Raw genomic sequence first — 17,949 nt, 5'->3', positions numbered from 1 at the left:
TGCGCTCCGCAGGTCGAGGAGGGAGCCGGAGCCCGGCCTCCGCGGGGGGATCCCCGCAAGCGGGCGGCCCCCAAGGGGCTGCTTCGGGAAACGAGGCGGAAAATCCCTTTTTTGGTGTTGGAAGTCCATGATTTCCTCCTCCCCATCAACCTGCAGCCAGGTGCCTGTCCCTAGTCCCTTGGGTGCGTGCTCGGGACTCTGCGTTTTGGGGCAGAGGGGAGTAAGAAGCTAAGAAGGAGCTCGGAAAAGTCATTAATTAATTACTGGCTGTTAACTGGGGCGTTAAAAACCCGCCGGGGGGAGGGATCTGGTTCGTGTTTGAAAGGAGCCGTAACTTTGAACTAGGAGCTTTTACCGAGGACAGGCGCCTCCATCCGACACCCCCCGTTCCCCCGTGGGAAGGGTAGTATCGGGAAACTCGGCTTTAATGTCACGATAGACGGCCGCAGGGGTGTTCAGAGGAGGAAAAACTGTTCGAAGCCCGAGCCATGTTTCTCTGTGGGTTTCCCTCTTGTCCAGCCGCAGGTCCTAGGCTCCGGTCCTCAGTAGAGCCTCCCTCCCGGGCTGCGGGAAACGGAGGCAATCTCTTGCATTTTCTGGAAGTAAAGGAGATCGATTCTTCTTTTCCAGGGGTGAAACTTCGATTTCACGTTTCAGCGCTGATGGAGAAAGCAAAAATAGCGCTTAGAAAAGGTTATGAAGAATGAGTTTTGTTAATTTTCGGTCGTGTGAACCCTGTGAATCTAGAAGAGGTTTGGGTGTCTTGACGACTTTTTGAACTGCGGTCCTGTCGCTTTTAATGCGGTCCGTGCCTTTAGAGGCGTTAATGTGACCTGAAGGGCCGCATAACGGAGCTAACGACCCTTCTCTGGCTCCGAGCAAGTTGTTCTGTGGCTGGAGAATGCGCTGGGATGGAAAAGCGGCATCCCTTCACATCCCCAGTAAAAGCAGCTACTCTGTGCGCCCCTCGATTTCTGAATACACCTGGGAGGGGAATACATGGTAGAACAGAAGCAGAAGAATATATTTGGAGAGGAACAATCTGCACACACCGTGTGTAAGTGTAAAAGTAGTTGCATGTGCATACGGTAATTATATACCTATGGTATATATGTTTGAATATGGCCGAAGCAACAGCATAATAAGTTACTAGCAGCTGTGTTATAAACGTGTTCTGAAGCTCTGCAGTGAGGCAAAGCGTTTTTCAGCTGGGATACAGCATGATACTTTCTGCAAAAATCCGGTTTTCGATGTTCTGCTTTGGTAGCCCAAACCTCCTGGGTTTTTCCCTGAGTGCTGCAGGTGAATTTTAAATTCCATCCGCAGTGACCCCGTGGAATGTCAAGGGGTTGGGCTGGATTCTAGTGGGCAGCTGTCTGCAGTGAAGCAAAGCCCTTCAGTCCGTCCGGAGGCTTTGCAGAATTGCCTGTGCTACTGCGACTTTTTGATTTACTGAGTGCGCTGAAACAAACGTTAGTAACCCGTAAAATCAAGGACGTACAAGAAACGCGTGTGGCGCTGGCGAGATGAGCCCCCTCCTCTCCTCCCCTTCCCCTCCCTTCCTCCGCATAGGCGCACACTTCGCTTACGCTTAAAATATCAAATACTCTACGGAGAAGCTGACGCCAGCAGAGAGTATGCGGAGGAACAGCAGCTCTGACGCTGGAACAACAGGGAAGGTTGCTTAGGGAGCATCCCGGTTTCCCAACGCGCTTTTTATTTTTGTCAGCGTGAACAAAGTTACCTTGTGCTCCGCAAATGTTTGAGAAAGCCCCTCAAGTAGCAAATAACACTTACGAGAGGTGATTACGGGTGAATCACTTGGTTGCAAAACCGATTCTGACTTCTAATTAAGAGTAATTGCTCCCTTTCTGCCCACCCCCATCTTCTCAAACATGAATGTTTTGATGGGTTGGGGTGAAGAACACCAACTTGACTGCAGTTGCTGTCATCTTTGCTCCCACTTAACTTTTCTTAGTAATTTTGATGAAAGCGAAGATTGCTTTATGGTGTGTATTGTTTTAATTGAATTAGGGCTAAGAGTTTCCTCGCACGAGGCACAATAAATAGGCGACAGTGTTGTCTGGTGCAACGAGAACAAGGAGGGCACAATTAAAATGTATTTATGTACTTTATACACAGTGAACTTACCTCTCTGCGTGTAGATATGTGTGTATATATATAAAAACATAGTCTTTATATATATGTAAATATATTATGTATAAATGTATTCTTTATATAAAAAAATATTCTTTATATGTAAATCTTTAAATATATTCTTTCTATATATAAATACATTCTCTCTCTCTATAAAAACTATTATAACGTCTGATCCACCTGTGAACTGCAGAAATGCATCAGAAAAAAAAAAAAAAGAAAAGGTGACTTACACACTACAATATGGGGGAGAGGGGTAGAAATGGACGGTTTCTCTTGTGCTGGGTGCGGTAGTACGTGTTTCTCACATGTTCCCTCTAATTACCAGCAAGAAAGTTCTTCCGTGGGCTGGGTGGATTTGGTTTAGTGATCAGCCCCCATCTGAGTCACAGGGACCACGCAATCCCACTGCCGTGTGAGTGACAGCTAGCCGGCGCTCTGGCTTCTTGTTGTCACTTTAAAATCTGAAACCAAGGGTAATGATTTATCAAACTCTTATTATCAAGAAAATGCCAAACGAAGGGCACCTTGCTATGCACTGACGCAAACCCAGTCTTTCCCAAGGAAGTGTAGAAAGCTTTGTCCTCAACTGGGCAAAATCCAGTCTGGCAATTGCCTGTACTGCTGGTTTTACCTCTGCCGAGTGGGTCTGTGGCGGTTTGAGACATGGTAAGTGCTCGGTTTCTTTTCCTTGAGTTCGAGAAGGGTTGGAAGGAGTCAAGAAGTGCTGCCGACAAAGGAACTGTCCGTGGTGCTGACGGGAGCTGCCCGCAGATCGGGGTAGGGCTTCTGCCGGGGAAGCGGGAATCGCTGGTACCCCGAATTTCACTCAGATCGCGACCGAGTCCTTGTAGATCTTATTCCTGACACTGGGAGAGCCGGAGAGAAAACTTGAAGCGGTGACAAGTAGTTGGGTGACACCGCCTTCTAAAAAGAAGCTGTATTTGCAAAGCTAACGGTAAACTGCTGGGAAAGGCAGAGTGTGTGCGGGTTTAAGGTATCAAAAGAAGATGCATTTTAATTTTAAACTGGAGGGAAAGGCGGGGGATGACTGTGGGAGTGTCATCAGAAATCTGTTTAATTAGTATGGAATGCTTAAAATAAAAACTGTAGAGATGTGTGGGTTGAAAACATTAGAAACAGAATAGGGAGCATGAAGACATAAGAAACAGAACAGGGAAAGCGAGGACATTAGAAACAAAATAGGGAAAGCCCGCTCTTATTGGTGTTAATTCCGCTCTATGTCGAGGGGTGTGTGTGTAATTTTTGCATTTCACTGTCTTGCTGTCGGGTTTTGAAGGGTGGCAGCCAGCCCAGAACTGCTCAGCAGCACTATTTCCCTTGTTTTTTAACATCTCCGGCTCCATACAAGGCAGCTTGTCTATTGCCTATATATATATATTTTTTTTTTTTTTTAATTTTTTTTAGAGAAGAGGTTGAGGGGGGGAAGCCGCTGTGCATTGTTGAATGACAGAAAGGAAATGGGGCGTAAAATTAAAGAATCTTTCTACACTGGTGATAGGGAAGGGAGCATCCTACAGCCGTGATGTGAAATCTAACGAGGTCTGGCAGTGCAGTGCTGTAGAAACACTTCTTTAAACTCGAGTTACAGCTTTGCAGATTCTGATGCGGGGTTTTGTTTGGTTGATTTGAGAGGGTGTTTGTGTACCTTACTATTTTATTCTTCACAATATTAACGTTGAGTGAAAGAGCAAGCAGGCGTGCAAGGGGACCTCGAAATTCGGCAACACTTTCGCATCCAGATTCTCTAGGGCATGCGTTTTGTCCAGGACACAAATTTGTAGAATCTCTGCAGTCCATATATATATATATATTTATTTTCCTTTTTGCTAAAATATGTGACGTTATCATTTTAGGATTACGCCAGTCAAAGGGATATGAGCAAGCAGGTTGTGAACAGCCCTGAAGCCGTTGGACCCCATGAAGGTGCGGGAGTTGTAAGAATCAGTCCTGAAAACGATCCGCAGAATGCCCCATCGCCAGCCCCTGCCGTGATGGCTGGGCTTCCCCCACCGCTCTCTAATGACACCAAAACACTTCCCTCCGAAGAAGCTAAACCAAATGATTTTGAGAGGACCAAAGTCGGGGTCTGCAAGCTCAGCAGCACCCCAGTGCAAGCCAATTCCACCCTCCGGAGGGGATCTGTGGAAACCTTCCCATGCAAACACAGCCCCGGGTCAGGGCCCGCCGGGCAAGCTGCGATCCCTCACTGCAAAATTCCCGCTTTGCAAAGCACCGACGGGGACGCTAACCTGAACCTTGGTAAGAGCGCACTGGAGCAAAACAACGTCAAGGGCGCCTGGGTGACCTTGAGCCAGAGTACCGTGGTGCTGGGCACAGATGGCAACACTTCTGTTCTTCCTGGCAGAGTGGAGGGGGTAAGTTGGCTCCTTAAAGGGTTTCTTCCCTCTCTTCAGGTCGTGGGAATGAGAGGTCTTTGCCACCCAGCACCGATCTGGGGCTGGAGCACTGAAATCGGGTCCAAATCAGCCAGGAATGGGGCTGTGCCATGGGGAAGGAGGAAACAGAAGTGGGGAGAAAGGATCTTAGTGGCAGCGCTGTACTCCCGGCAGGTGCTGGCGGCGTAAACGATATGAATATCATATCGGTATGAGCCGGTGCCGACCTGCGGCACACGATGTGTGCCCACTGGGGACGCGTTCCCACGGGAGGCCAAGTCCTGTCCCGGCATCAGATGCCAAAGGATGCTCTTCCTCCTCCCATCCCCGGGCTGCTCAAACCGCTGGCGGTAACAGAAAAGGACGGCGAAATAAATCAACCCAACCCCAAAACACGTCAAACCCCACCAGAGGCTGTGCGCCCCGGAAGGGGGTTGCGTTGTGGGGTGCGAGGCCGTGAAGGTGCCGGCTCCCCCTGGGGCTCAGGGTTTACCCAGAAATGGGAGGTGGGGATGGTGTTCATTCTGTAAAGTCGGTGTTTTCACTTCGCTTGTATGTGCCGGGGGAAAGGGCAGGGCCCCCGCGGGCTGTGCTGCGGGCTGTGCTGCAGGCTGTGCTGGGTCCTTACCCGTCCAAGGGCACCGAGGGCTTCACTCACCGGAGAGGGCGATGGGACCTTCGGTGCACCGGGGAATTAGGGGCTAGGTCACCACCCCCGCCGCAGCGCCGTGCAGGTGCCAGCATCACCGACAGATGCGCATTGCAGTGGCCGGGGTCTCCGGGAAGGGACCCGTTGAGCCGAGATCTGCGCGGTTGGCCCCGGAGGGCGGGGGACGAAGGGGGGCAGCGCCACTGACACCCCCTGGCACCCCCGGGCCGCAGTCGCCGCTTTCCCCTCGCTCGGGAGCAGCCTGAGACGGGGCCGTGGTTTCTGTTGAAACCGCTTTTCTGTTGAAAGCCGCTCTTCTGTTTTCGCTGGCAGAGAGACTCCGGGAGGCGGGGGGGGGGACCAGGGCTGCAGGGAAGGGTCCTTCCCCGCTTCTGATCGGGTCTCCCCCCAGTGCACCCGGCAGTCGCAGCACTGCGAGGCTTGTTTGCAAAAGATATTTCTCTCTTTTTCTTTATATTTTTTATTATTATTTATTTTTTGTTTTCCCCTTTTCCTCTCCTTTTTAGGAAGACGATGTGGGGGATGAAAATAAAGCCCGAGGGAACTGGTCTAGCAAGCTGGATTTCATCCTCTCCATGGTGGGTTATGCAGTGGGGCTGGGCAATGTCTGGAGGTTCCCGTACCTGGCCTTTAAGAATGGGGGAGGTAGGATGGCTTTTTCCTGTCTCTCTCTACCTGCAGTAACATGCGTGTCCGAGCCAGTCCCTCCTTCATAGCGGGGGGAAACAGGAGGGAAGCGGCTCCCGGGGGCACCTCCAGAGACTCGGTGAAAACCCTGCTTGGGTTTTCCTGAAGGTCAGCTCTGAAAACAGGGAAGCTCTGATAAGATTTCGTTAAAAGGTAGCGCTTTCCTTACAAAAACACCTGGAAATGGTGCTGGCCGGGCAGGGAGGAAGATGAAGGTTGATCACGCGGAGGGCGTGCTGCGGACCCCCCTCCCCCCCCCCCCCCGTCTGATTTAAACGCGATCGGGTTTGAACCCGCAAATGGTGGAGGGGGTGGGGGGGTGCGAGCGGAGGAGGGAGGAGGAGGAGGAGGAGGAGGAGGAGGAGGAGAAGGAGGAGGGAATGGGACAAAGGACTTCTAAGTGAGAACTTGGTGATCTTAAGGGTCGTTCTGATTCTATGAAAGTCACACGAGGAGGTTTGAACCTGAGTGGAGACATTCTTTATTTCGTGAGGTTTGGGGGATTTCTTTTAAACCTCTAAATGACCTGGTTGAAAAATAATCGTTTGAAATAGGGCGAATGCTGCTCCTCGGGATACGGAAGAAAAGCTGGAAGGGGGCTAGTTAAAAGGGGGGGAAAACCAAAGTTTATTTGCGGAGGTTCCGGCGGGCAGAGACTCTTATTTAAACCGGGATCCGGTGGGTGTTGCTGTGTTCAACATACGGCAGCTGCGAACGCAGGGCTGTGGTCTTTGAAAACACTCCTGTGGAGCCTGTGAGAGCGGTTTTAAGCCGAAATCAGACTGTAATAACAAACGGTGAGCTGGGGTTTGGTTTTTTTTTTTCGTAGAATCATCATAGAACGGTTAGGGCTGGAAAGGACCTGAAGATCGTCGAATTCCAACCTCCTGCCATGGGCAGGAACGCCTCACACTGGGCTAGTCTTTTCCCTAAGAACTCTGAAGTAGGAGGTCTTAAAATACTCATTTAATAATAATAATACTCATTTAACAATAATAATATTGTCCCGAGGAGGTGCTGGAGATGCAGAAAGCTGCTCCCCCGCGTCGGGGCGGGGGCACCGGGAATCGATAATCCATTGGGAATAATGATTTAGTGGTAGGTCTTGGGGGAGTTGCCGGTGTCACGGGCAGGAGCGGCCCCGTCCGCAGCCCGCAGCCGCCGTGGGGCAGGGGCGCAGGCAGGGAGGTGAGTCCCACCGCTGCGATGAGTTCAGGTCGTTGTCTCGTCCTTGCCCTGCTCCTCCAGGTGCGTTCCTCATCCCCTACCTGATGATGCTGGCTCTGGCCGGGATCCCCATTTTCTTCCTGGAGGTCTCCCTGGGGCAGTTCGCCAGCCAGGGCCCCGTGTCGGTGTGGAAAGCCATTCCCGCCCTGCAAGGTGAGCCAAGCCGCGTTTGGGGTGCTCAATTTGCGCTTCCCCTCTCAATTGCCGCCGATCCCCCCACCCAATCCCACCCCGCCTGGGTTTAACGGTGTTTAGCCCCGTGTCTCTCCCTGTTTTCCCAAGGCTGTGGCATCGCGATGCTGATCATCTCGGTCCTGATAGCCATATATTACAACATTATCCTCTGCTACACGCTTTTCTACCTTTTTGCATCCTTCGTCCCCGTGCTCCCCTGGGCTTCCTGCAACAATCCCTGGAACACGCCAGACTGTAAAGATAAAAACAAACTTTTGTTAGGTAAGTTGGGACAGATGGGTTTTGCCACCTTGCCCCCTCCCCGCTTGTCTTTTTGTTTATTTTCTCCTTATTATTATTTTTTCTTTCTCTTTTCCCCCATTTCCTTTTCATGTGTTTCTGTGCATTTTCTTTCCCCTCCTTTTGTTCCATTTCTTTCCCCCCATTTCGTTATTTTTCTCCCCATTTCTTTCTTTCTCCCCATTTCTTTCTTTCTCCCTCCATTTCTTTCGTTTGATCCCCCCCCCCTTTTTTTCTTTTTTCCTTCTTTTTTCTCTGCTTTGTTTTTTTTTTTTTTTTTCCCCTGTGTCCGTGGTGGCTTTCCAGAGCTTTCTCACGTCAGCTGTGCCCCTGGGAGATGTCAGAGGAGACTGCAGGTGACCATAGCCAGGCAAGGTTCCCAGCACGGAGCACCATCTCTTCCCAAGATGCTTTTATGTGATCTGCAGCAAATGGGCTCTTTCCCACCTCTTTTATTTGCATTTTTTCCTCATCAAAGATAAATGGAATTTTTCAGCTATAATTCCCCCCCCAAATCCTTGACTTGTGTGCTTCTGTAAGCACAGTGCTCCAGAGATGTAACACAGAGCAGAAGTTCAAGGAATGTGTGTGATCTAGTGCTTTTTATTGTCATTTTATACTCAACCTGAAGAAAAAACCATCTAGACAAGTTATTTTTCTCTTCTCCCCTTCCTCTTTTCTTCCCAGATTCCTGCATTATTGGTGACCACCCAAAAATACAAATCAAGAACTCCACTTTCTGTATGAGTGCCTATCCAAACCTGACTATGGTTAACTTCACCAGTGAAGGCAACAAAACCTTCGTCAGTGGAAGTGAAGAATATTTCAAGTAAGGTCTTTCTTGGTTTAAAGACATTATGTTCACCTTTCTGTAAACCCCACTTTAACAAACACCACCTCTCTGTTTGGAAGGCTGAAAGTACAACAGTTATGGACAGCAAATGATACCCATATTTTAGGCTTAGGAATGATGAGAGCTGAATTTCAAATGCTGGATTATTTGTGCTCTGTTCCTCTGGTGCTTAGCTCAGCTGGAGGGTTGGCCCTGGCATCTTTATCTACTACTGCAATGCAGATAAATAAAATAATTCATGGTGAGAATCATTGGAACCTTCTAGAGAAACCACTGAGAGAGCTGAAGCAAAACAAAATACTGTAGGAATTGGCACTGAATTACTGCCTGCAATTGCTATCATTAATTTTTATCCTTTTAATGATTTTTTTTCTAATTTCTTTTTTATTCTTAGGTACTTTGTACTGAAGATTTCAGCAGGGATTGAATATCCTGGTGAGATCAGATGGCCCTTGGCACTATCACTTTTCCTAGCTTGGGTGATTGTCTATGCCTCCCTTGCTAAAGGAATCAAGTCATCAGGAAAAGTAAGGAAAACAACTGTGATTGTCCACTTGCAAGAAAGCAGCGTGCTGCTTGTAAGGATTCACACTTTGGTTGAAGGCAGTAAATTGCTAAAAATGATTTTCACTAAGTGGTTAAGTATTGATGAAATACGCTTTTCCTGGCTGTGCTTTCCTGTCTAGCCAAAACATTAAAAACAGAGAAAATTCTGGTTCAGCATTTGTTCCCTAATCTTTAGTAAGCTTAAAATGAACCCTTGAGCTGTGCTCAGCACTTGAATGGCAAAAGCAGCCTTCCTTGTGGTGTGTGGTGTTCATTAATTCCTGCAGTCATGTCTCATTTCACTGGAATCAGGGAAATTGGGATGCAAACTAGGGTGTTACATTACGTTTTAAAATCAGAACCAAATTTAAATTGACTCTGGTGAGTGTGAGCAGTGCTGTGTGTATCCTGTTTTCCCAAATATCTGTGTGCCATGTTTCTACAACTCCTCCTCATGTAGCCCAGCTTCTTGCTCTGCTGCCCTGACCTCTCACATGTCACATTGCCCCTTGCCCCTCTCACCTGCAGCTTTCTGCCGTGCCCCCTCACTCACAACCGTCCCGAGAGGGAGTGTGCCACTCACTGTAGTGGAAGTACAGGCACACAGATTGGCCAGGCAGCATCTGAGCAGGGAAACACAGCTTTTCCTTCAGCAGCAGCACTGATCTGAGTGTTCTTTTTGTGAACCCTGCAGGAATGGAGTAGCTGAGCCTTTTTCATCAATGCCACTGCAATCAGCACACAAGTTAAAATGTTAGAGGGTGACATAGCATAAATCTAGCTTCTTTACAAAGACTAAGATAATAAAGCTGGAGGGAAATAACTAGATATTTCCTGGGATAAGGATAGTGGATATGCAGAGATAGCTATGAATTTTCTTGAGCTGGGCACAAGGTTTCTCATTCCAAGCCACCCCTTTGCATCTAGAAGCTGACAATATCTGTTGGGAGGTAGCTTGGGAATTGTCATTAAAATGTAAATCCAGAGACTCACAGCACCACGGGAAGGGTGTGATTCTCTCCCCACCCTACCCCTTAATGTGACAGGAAAAATTGTTTCATGAAAGGCCAAAGCCAATAATTGGATGATGTACAGGAGAATAATTTGGGTTTAGATCTGGCAATAGATATTTATTTCAGTGAGCCTTAGTGGCCAAGAAAATTACTGACTCTTTGTGATCATGGGCAGAAAACATAGATGATCTCAGTATCCTCACTGAAAAAAAAAAAAAAAAAAGGGAAGAAGAAAAAGTCCTCAGGGAAACTTCTTGAAACGGCAAAGACAAAGTTGAGAAAGCAGTTTCCAAAGTCACTGCATCTTGGAGGTTTCTGGTCCCTTTAAGATTCAGAGGTTAATGTGAAAAGGATTTGAAATGCTTTTGAGCGTACAGCTTAACCGGCCTTTTTATTTGGCTACAGAGAGAGCTCTGCTCTGTGCTAGATAATTATGAAGACGTTAAAAGCCCCACCTCTGTTGTATATTTAGACATCATGATGATAAGGTCTAACTGGATCATTCCACTGACTTTCTTTTTTTGCATTGGAACCATTAATATTGTTATAGTGATATGTAATGATTAAGAGGTACAAAGAGTAATAGAAATTCTGTAGGCTTAGTTAAATATGGAGAAATATATTGAAAAAATCAGGAATGTAAGTGTTACTGAATGGCATTGCTCATTTAATTTCCATTCAATTGTGTTAGTTTACTCTTGGCAAGAAACAAAAGGGATATTTTCATTCAGCTGTAAATTCCTGATGTTCCTTTCCAGACTTTCCTTTCTGCTGTTTCTTCCCCTCTCCGTCTAGAATCCCAACTGTTACCTCTGTTGCTATGGATGTTATTCCTGTTTCTAGCAACGAGAAGAGCTGTAAAACTTCAGATTTCTGGGAAATAACCCTATTGTGTTCCTAGTTTAGCCCCTGGCTATTGTCTCTGAGCTTGAGTAATTGCTTTCTTCAGGAAATAGTATAGCACTTGTATTTCCCCCCGCGCTTCTTAGGGATCCAAATAAGCCCTTTCAATAATCTGTTTTCTTTTGTCTGTCCAGGTGGTGTACTTTACAGCTACATTCCCCTATGTAGTTCTCATAATCCTTCTTATAAGAGGAGTAACTCTACCTGGAGCTGGAGCTGGAATCTGGTACTTCATCACGCCAAAGTGGGAGAAGCTAGTTGATGCTATGGTGGGCTTCTTGTTGCACTTGTAGCTCTGCTAGGGTGAATAAGTCGTGCAGATCTCTTAGTGCCTGTTACAAGCATTTTCTGTGTGCAGAGGCAGGATTGGCATCTGTGCAAACTTGTTCCTTATATTAGGTGGAGTGATGTTATTTGTTTGTTTGTTATTCATGGATGTTTGTTTTTTAATGTTTGCTGTATTTTAAAAAACGTAACATTTTTTAACATATGTTATAATAATGTTATTTATTTCACACTGAATATTTCACCTGAATCTTTGAGAAGGTGGAAAATAGGGAATTAAAAAGGAAGTAAGTATAGATTTTTTTATATGCTCATGTCTGTTGGATACTGCCCTGACTTGAACAAGCACATGAAGCTTTTAAGAGGTAGCATAACAAACTTCACTGTGTTTCTTGAAAGATGCTCTGGATGGATGTGTTTTACTCACTGAACAAAGATTGCTCTGAATAATGCATATGAGAGATTGGATTTAACAAAATGAAATGATGCATCCCTGTCTAACTCCCCAATAGCACTTATGGCACAGAAGAGCTGCGTTTCCATTTTCGTCATGTTGTAAGAAGCAAGGCTATGTGCTGTGTAGGAGGAGGCAGAATGAAGGGATCTGGTGACTGGCTTTGCTCTTCAAGCATTTGACTGTATGAGCTGGAGCTTCAGCTCTGCTTCCTCATGATTTCAATTGGTTTCTAAAAAGCCATTGGTTGCCAGTGAAGCCAGTAAAACATGTCCCAAAAACGCACACGGGTTTGTGTCTGTAGACTTAACCCATGGATCATATATTTGATACAGCATGAGTGCCTTTGTGTCGGTCTTGGGTGTCTTGAAGCAGGAGTCTGGGGACAAAAGTCTGAGCTGGGAGTTAGAATTCAGAGTATTTCCCCTAGATATTTCAGAGGGACTTTTAGCAACACCACAGGAAATTTACTGTATTTATTTCCCCCCTCTACAAAAGTTTTTCCTCTGTTGATAGTGGTGTGATATCACACTGATAGTCTGATAAATCAAAACTGAAAACAGTTTTCTGGATAAACTGTGCAGATCTTAATTTCCTTAATACCTCTGCAAATAATGGGTATTTTGATCCTTTGGGGGTGGGAGTATTAAATCTTTTTACAAACAGTACAGAAATGAATTTTGCATTCAATGTGAGCGGTTTTGGATCCCACATTGTGCATTAAAGGAGGTGAGAGTTGCTGCCTTTTGCAAAATGGGACTGTCTGAATACACTGAGTATTTATATAACCCTGGGTAAGTGATAATATTCAGGCAAGTGTATGTTTTCATTTTTCTTTGCAGTGTAACATAAATTAACAGATGTATATTACACTCAGATGAAGGACTGACTGCTTGCTGGCTGGTAACTTTTAAAGTAGCATTTAAGTAATACCTTCACGCTGGTTAGTGTGTGTCTAGGTGCACTGTGTGTCTGTGCGTGTACCTGTATCCCTATGTCTGCACTGCGGACTTGGGTGGAAAATCAGACTTCATAGGAAAGCTTGTAAATACAAATACCAATGCCCCAAACATTTTGCAAGTGATAAGTAAGTCAAAATTCTTTGAAATTCCAGGGTATTTAGAAATGTAAAGGAATTTATGGCTTTGAAAAAACTTTGTTAGAGAACAAACTCTACTGTTTGGTTGTTTTGTTTGTGGCTTTTTAAAGAGAGACTTGAGAGAGCATGTCTGTCTTCTGATGGGAGAAAACTGTGTCCTCATGTTTAAATAACCCTAACTTATGCTGTGCTGTTTGATGTATACCTAATGATAGATATTTACCCTAATTTTATTGTCATCTTATTCATAAGTAGCACACCAAGCAACACTGAGGTTCTTACTTCCATGAAGAAGATAAAGTACTACTTAGGGCTACTGGCAGATAAACCGTCAGTGCCTGATGTAGATTTTTTCCTCTCGATTTGTATTTTCATTGCTGAATATATTTGAACTGGTATGTATCAAGTGATATAGTTTGAATAGTTGTGCATTCCATACACAGCAGAAGTTCTATTTTCATTTTGTGTGGGCTCAGTAAGAACAGTACTCTTTATCGAATCAAATGAGCACTATGGATTTCAGAGCAGGATTTTGCTTTTGAATGTTCTGTTAATTGCTCTTAAGTTAATTTAAACTACTGTGTGAATCACCTCACAGTAACATTTCAGAGTGTTGTTGATCTTTCTATCATTCTTTCTTGAAGCCAATGCTATTTCCTTATCTTTCTTAGGTTTGGAAGGATGCTGCCACTCAGATTTTCTTCTCCTTATCTGCAGCATGGGGAGGCCTCATTACTCTCTCTTCTTACAACAAATTCCATAATAATTGCTACAGGTATGTGAGAGAGAAATCCATTGGTCTTAGTCAACAGGCCTTGTCCAAAAATTGTCTTCCAACTTGCAGACATCTGGTTTGAAGGACCCTCCTCTTTTTTTCTCTCCTTCTTCCCCGTCCTTTTCTCTCCTTCCTTTCCTTCCCCCCATTCCTTTCCTTCCCCCCATTCCTTTCCTTCCCCCCATTCCTTTCCTTCCCCCATTCCTCCCCTCCCTTCCCCTCCCTTCCCCTCCCTTCCCCTCCCTTCCCCTCCCTTCCCCTCCCTTCCCCTCCCTTCCCCTCCCTTCCCTTCCCTTCCCCTCCCTTCCCCTCCCTTCCCTTCCCTTCCCTTCCCTTCCCTTCCCTTCCCTTCCCTTCCCTTCCCTTCCCTTCCCTTCCCTTCCCTTCCCTTCCCTTCCCTTCCCTTCCCTTCCCTTCCCTTCCCTTCCCTTCCCTTCCCTTCCCTTCCCTTCCCTTCCCTTCCCTTCCCTTCCCTTCCCTTCCCTTCCCTTCCCTTCCTTCTTGAACCCTTTTTTGTGTGTGTGTGTTCTATGTTCTCCCCAGGTCCTAATCTACCAGTCTCAAGATGAGCCTTAGGCTTTTTATAGTTCCTACTGGCTCTTGATTTTCAGAATCAGCAGTTTTAGGCTGAAAAGCAACCTGTGAAGCTGTCAACCACGGGCAGTGGTATGAAACCCTGTCAGCTGGCAGCCTCTGCTGGCCAGCAACCTGTGTGTTGGTGGGAAGCTGAAGCTTGTCTGGGTGAGACATGCAGGAATTTAATGTACAATTTCCACAGATGTGATTCTTGTCTCTCCTAAATATTGGGTCCCCCCCCCCAATTCCTCTTAGTGTGGTTTTACATGTATAAAGTTATTTGAAGTTGTGAAATTGAAAATCACTTTTACAAGGAAAAAAGTCATGGTTCTAGTGGCATAGTAGAGTTTTTCATTAAAAAGAACATCAGGTAAATGTCTGCAGATGGAAAAAATAAAAGCAAGTGGCATTAGTAGAATGCTTCATTGCTATTTGATTGTCTTTAAAGCAAATCTTGTTTGTACTGAAGCAAACCTCTACTGATTCCTGCCATGACAGAGGTGCTGATTCAGGCCAGCCAACAGCATGCACAAGACAGTCCCAAGGGTATGCTTAAAAACGTTACTGAATCAAGACTTTAGAGCACACACTCCTTGGGATTTGAACTCCCATATCCTATAACTTCTAAGTACTGTATACAAACTGCCTTTAAAAAGAAATGGGGATTGGGATTTTAAAAAAGAATTACAAAACCATTTCCTGCTAGTGTTCAAAAGTAATTTAAGAAAATTACCCTAAAACACAGATGAATAACAGCGTTGTGTACTCAGTAACTCCCACCCAGCAATCCTTTGGGTCCTATTTCTGGCAATGCTTGTCCTGGGCTTTGATTTATTTTGGTGATAAATGAATATATTCAGAATATCAGGGCAAAAAAATGGGAGAAGCCTCGTGCTATCTTTGTGCATTGATTTAGCAATGTTTTGTGACCTTTGGGAAATGTGACTCAATGTTTTGACTGAAACACATGGTAATGAAGTATAAAAGTCTTACAGGTCTATACAAAATACATGCTTTAGCTATGTTAGAAAGGGTTATGGGAGACAAGCAGAAACAATTAGCAAAGCATAGTTACTTCTGATCTTTTAAGTTTTACAATATATCCTGAATGCTGAAATGAAGCATGACTATTTCCTTTCAATTTTTATGTTCCTAACATTCTAATACTGCAGATAAAATTGTAGTTTTCAGTTACATATTAATTTTAAACACCATTAATCAATCTATAATTGCAGAAAATTTACATAAATTCACTTCATAATGCATACCTAAAATATTTTACTTAAAACTTATCTGGGTCTTGAAAGAAGGTTAACACATGAGGATTCCAAACAGAATATTGTCTTTTTTTCTGTAGACCTGAAGAATTAACCTAATCATTCCTGTTAAGAGATGCTTTGTTAGAGATTCCTGAAGTTTGCCAGCTCAGTGAGATTCTTGACAGCTTTTTGGGTTATGTTTCATTCTGTTCCTGACAAATAGCAGTAGGAATAAGTAATTCTAGACAACTTAAACCCCTCACAAACATTTAAAGTGAGTGATCTGTTTGTTCCTAAGTTGTACTAGTTTGAGGGAAAGTCTTCTGAACGCATGTATATTGAAGAAAATAATAAAAATCCCACCAAGAATGTAATCATCATGGATGGGGATCATGAGGGCTGGTTTCCTGGCAAGTGACATGTACTTAGCCAGTGTAGTATGACATTCAGGGGTAGATTTCTTGAGATTCCCTTAGCAGCAATGGATAACTGTACCAGGGAATCCTCTACAGATAGGCAAGCTTTTCAATAAGCACTGCAAGGCACAGAAAGCTTAACGCTGGAATTTTGTATATATTTACAGGAAAGATACAGGACAAAAATTATCTTACCTGGGCGGTGGTGGTTAGTTGGTATGTAATAGTGAGCAGGTGCCCACATTAAAGAGTAAATCAGGGCATTACAAATCATGTCATCATTGCTGTCTCCTCTGGAGAGGGCAAAGGCAGAACCTCTTGTGTGGCCTGTGGTTTTCTGTGAGGGACCTGGGTGATGGGAACTTGCACAGCTGATTGCTGGTGGTGGTAAGCCTTCTGTCATCTTTGATCAGCATCAAACATGCCTGATAAATGTAAAAGTTCCCACAGGATGTGTATGCTTATGAGAGAGACTCCTGAAATGCATATAAAACCTTCCCTTGCATGTATTGCAACAAGGTGACATGGCTTCTTGTTTGTTTTCTTTTCAGGGACACATTGATAGTCACATGCACCAACAGTGCCACAAGTATATTTGCAGGTTTTGTCATCTTCTCAGTTATTGGCTTCATGGCAAATGAACTCAAAGTGAATATTGAAGCTGTGGCAGACCAAGGTAGTGTACATCACTGTTTTATTTTTTAGGCACCTGATGGCACCTTCAGCTCGGTTATTAATGATGACTTTGACATTGGAGGTGGGAATAATGGCTTCAAAATGGATTGGGTTAGTAAACTAGGCATTTATGTACTGGAAAAGGTACATTGGGAAGTCAAGATATTACCTCAAGCCTCTTTTCAAGCTTCTTTGGAAGAAGGAAGCAAGCTGAGACTCATTTCAAATCTTTACGTAAATGACTGATGGGAGGTAGGGTGAGATGTCTTCTTCGCATAGTCTAAGGGATTACTGGCCTTCTCATTTGTGTCTGCTGCTGTTTGCCAAATCCTCTTCATGGTAAAAGTTGTCCCTGGTGGTGGGAATCTTGGATTAAGAGCACGGTGGGCTTCGCCTTGTGGAAAGTGGGACAAACATGGTGTGAGAGGTGGATTGAGCTTCTGAAAGTGGGGAGCAAGGAGCTGCCTCCATGGGGAAGTAAAAAATTTCTGAAGAACTGATTAGAAGGTCTTGATTAGTGAAGTGAGATGGTTACAAGTGGGGATCTGAAAGGTCTGAATTGGTAGAGCTGAATGTGAGCGAGAAGTGTGACTGATGGAGGCATTGGTGCTGTCGTATGATTTGGTATGAAGCAGCAGGAGGTAGGAAGGGAGGAGCTTCTCTGTGGGGATGGTTCCCGGTGTTATGCCCCTCAACCAGGGTAGCACAGAGAAAGATGAGATAGAGGATAGAAATCGAAACAACTTTCCATAGTTTCTGTGTGGTAATATTCATAGGTCATTCTGGAAAAATCAAGGTATTAAGATTAATTTGCACTTAGCAATGATGTGGGAGCTAGCTGGAAAACAGACAGCATGAGCTGGGGACTCAGAAATCCTGTAGTTGTTCAAACAACAGCTGTTGAAGCAGGCAGCATGTTACTTTTTCTCAAAAAAATACTTTTTCTCAGAATGTTTCTAATTGTTCATTAGAAATCAGCTACTACAGGTGGCAAGAGGAGAGCAGCAGAGGAGGGAACAAGGTGTTGCTGCCAGTTAAGAAAAAGAAAGGGCTCTTAGTTTCCTTTTGCTTATTCCTTCTCTTTAAATGACAACATGGATAATCCCACAGAATTTGCATCTCAGAAACAAATAAACATGCTGGTCACATACAATTTCTGCAGCTCCTTTGGTCATGATGTGGCAGCCCAGCAGCTGAGGTGAAGGGAAACTCATGGGCTGCAGTTCAGTCACAGGGAGTCAGCCTATCTGGGGTTTGGACCAGTTGGGATGTGCTGGGATGGACTGCTAATGGGGCTGTTGATTCAACTGGAGGGTCTGAGAGGAGAAGTTCATAAGATGGCCAGCTAGCAAATTGTTCCTTGATAGGAAGTAACAAGGGATACTGCACTTGCAAGCTAATGTGATATCAATTCAGTCTTCAATGCCTCATCTCTTCTTTTTTGTCTGCCATTCAGCTAG

The 17,949-nt window shown here is 45.1% G+C and overlaps 1 protein-coding gene across 4 annotated transcripts in view; it reads left to right on the top strand.

Annotated features, from left to right (window-relative positions):
* The first annotated feature begins 4,110 nt into the window (after positions 1 to 4,110).
* The window catches only part of SLC6A5 (solute carrier family 6 member 5), a 37,712-nt gene continuing 23,873 nt past the window's right edge, over positions 4,111 to 17,949 (top strand). For 3 of the 4 annotated variants that reach the window (XR_003991187.1, XM_030484565.1, XM_030484566.2), the window contains exons 1-9: positions 4,111 to 4,556; positions 5,754 to 5,892; positions 7,183 to 7,314; positions 7,444 to 7,617; positions 8,323 to 8,464; positions 8,883 to 9,015; positions 11,085 to 11,219; positions 13,460 to 13,563; positions 16,366 to 16,490. Coding sequence is in view for 3 of the 4 variants with exons in the window: in XM_030484565.1 (XP_030340425.1) it covers positions 4,173 to 4,556; positions 5,754 to 5,892; positions 7,183 to 7,314; positions 7,444 to 7,617; positions 8,323 to 8,464; positions 8,883 to 9,015; positions 11,085 to 11,219; positions 13,460 to 13,563; positions 16,366 to 16,490 (1,468 nt within the window). In the remaining variant the exon portion in view is untranslated. Of the gene's footprint in view, positions 4,557 to 5,753; positions 5,893 to 7,133; positions 7,315 to 7,443; positions 7,618 to 8,322; positions 8,465 to 8,882; positions 9,016 to 11,084; positions 11,220 to 13,459; positions 13,564 to 16,365; positions 16,491 to 17,949 lie in introns of those variants that run through there. The other variant, XM_030484567.2, reaches the window with a different exon arrangement.

This window comes from Strigops habroptila, chromosome 4, assembly GCF_004027225.2.
Source record: "Strigops habroptila isolate Jane chromosome 4, bStrHab1.2.pri, whole genome shotgun sequence".
Classification (NCBI taxonomy): Eukaryota; Metazoa; Chordata; class Aves; order Psittaciformes; family Psittacidae; genus Strigops; species Strigops habroptila.
Note: the sequence above shows the minus strand (reverse complement) of the source record. Positions and strands in the feature narration are given on the sequence as shown.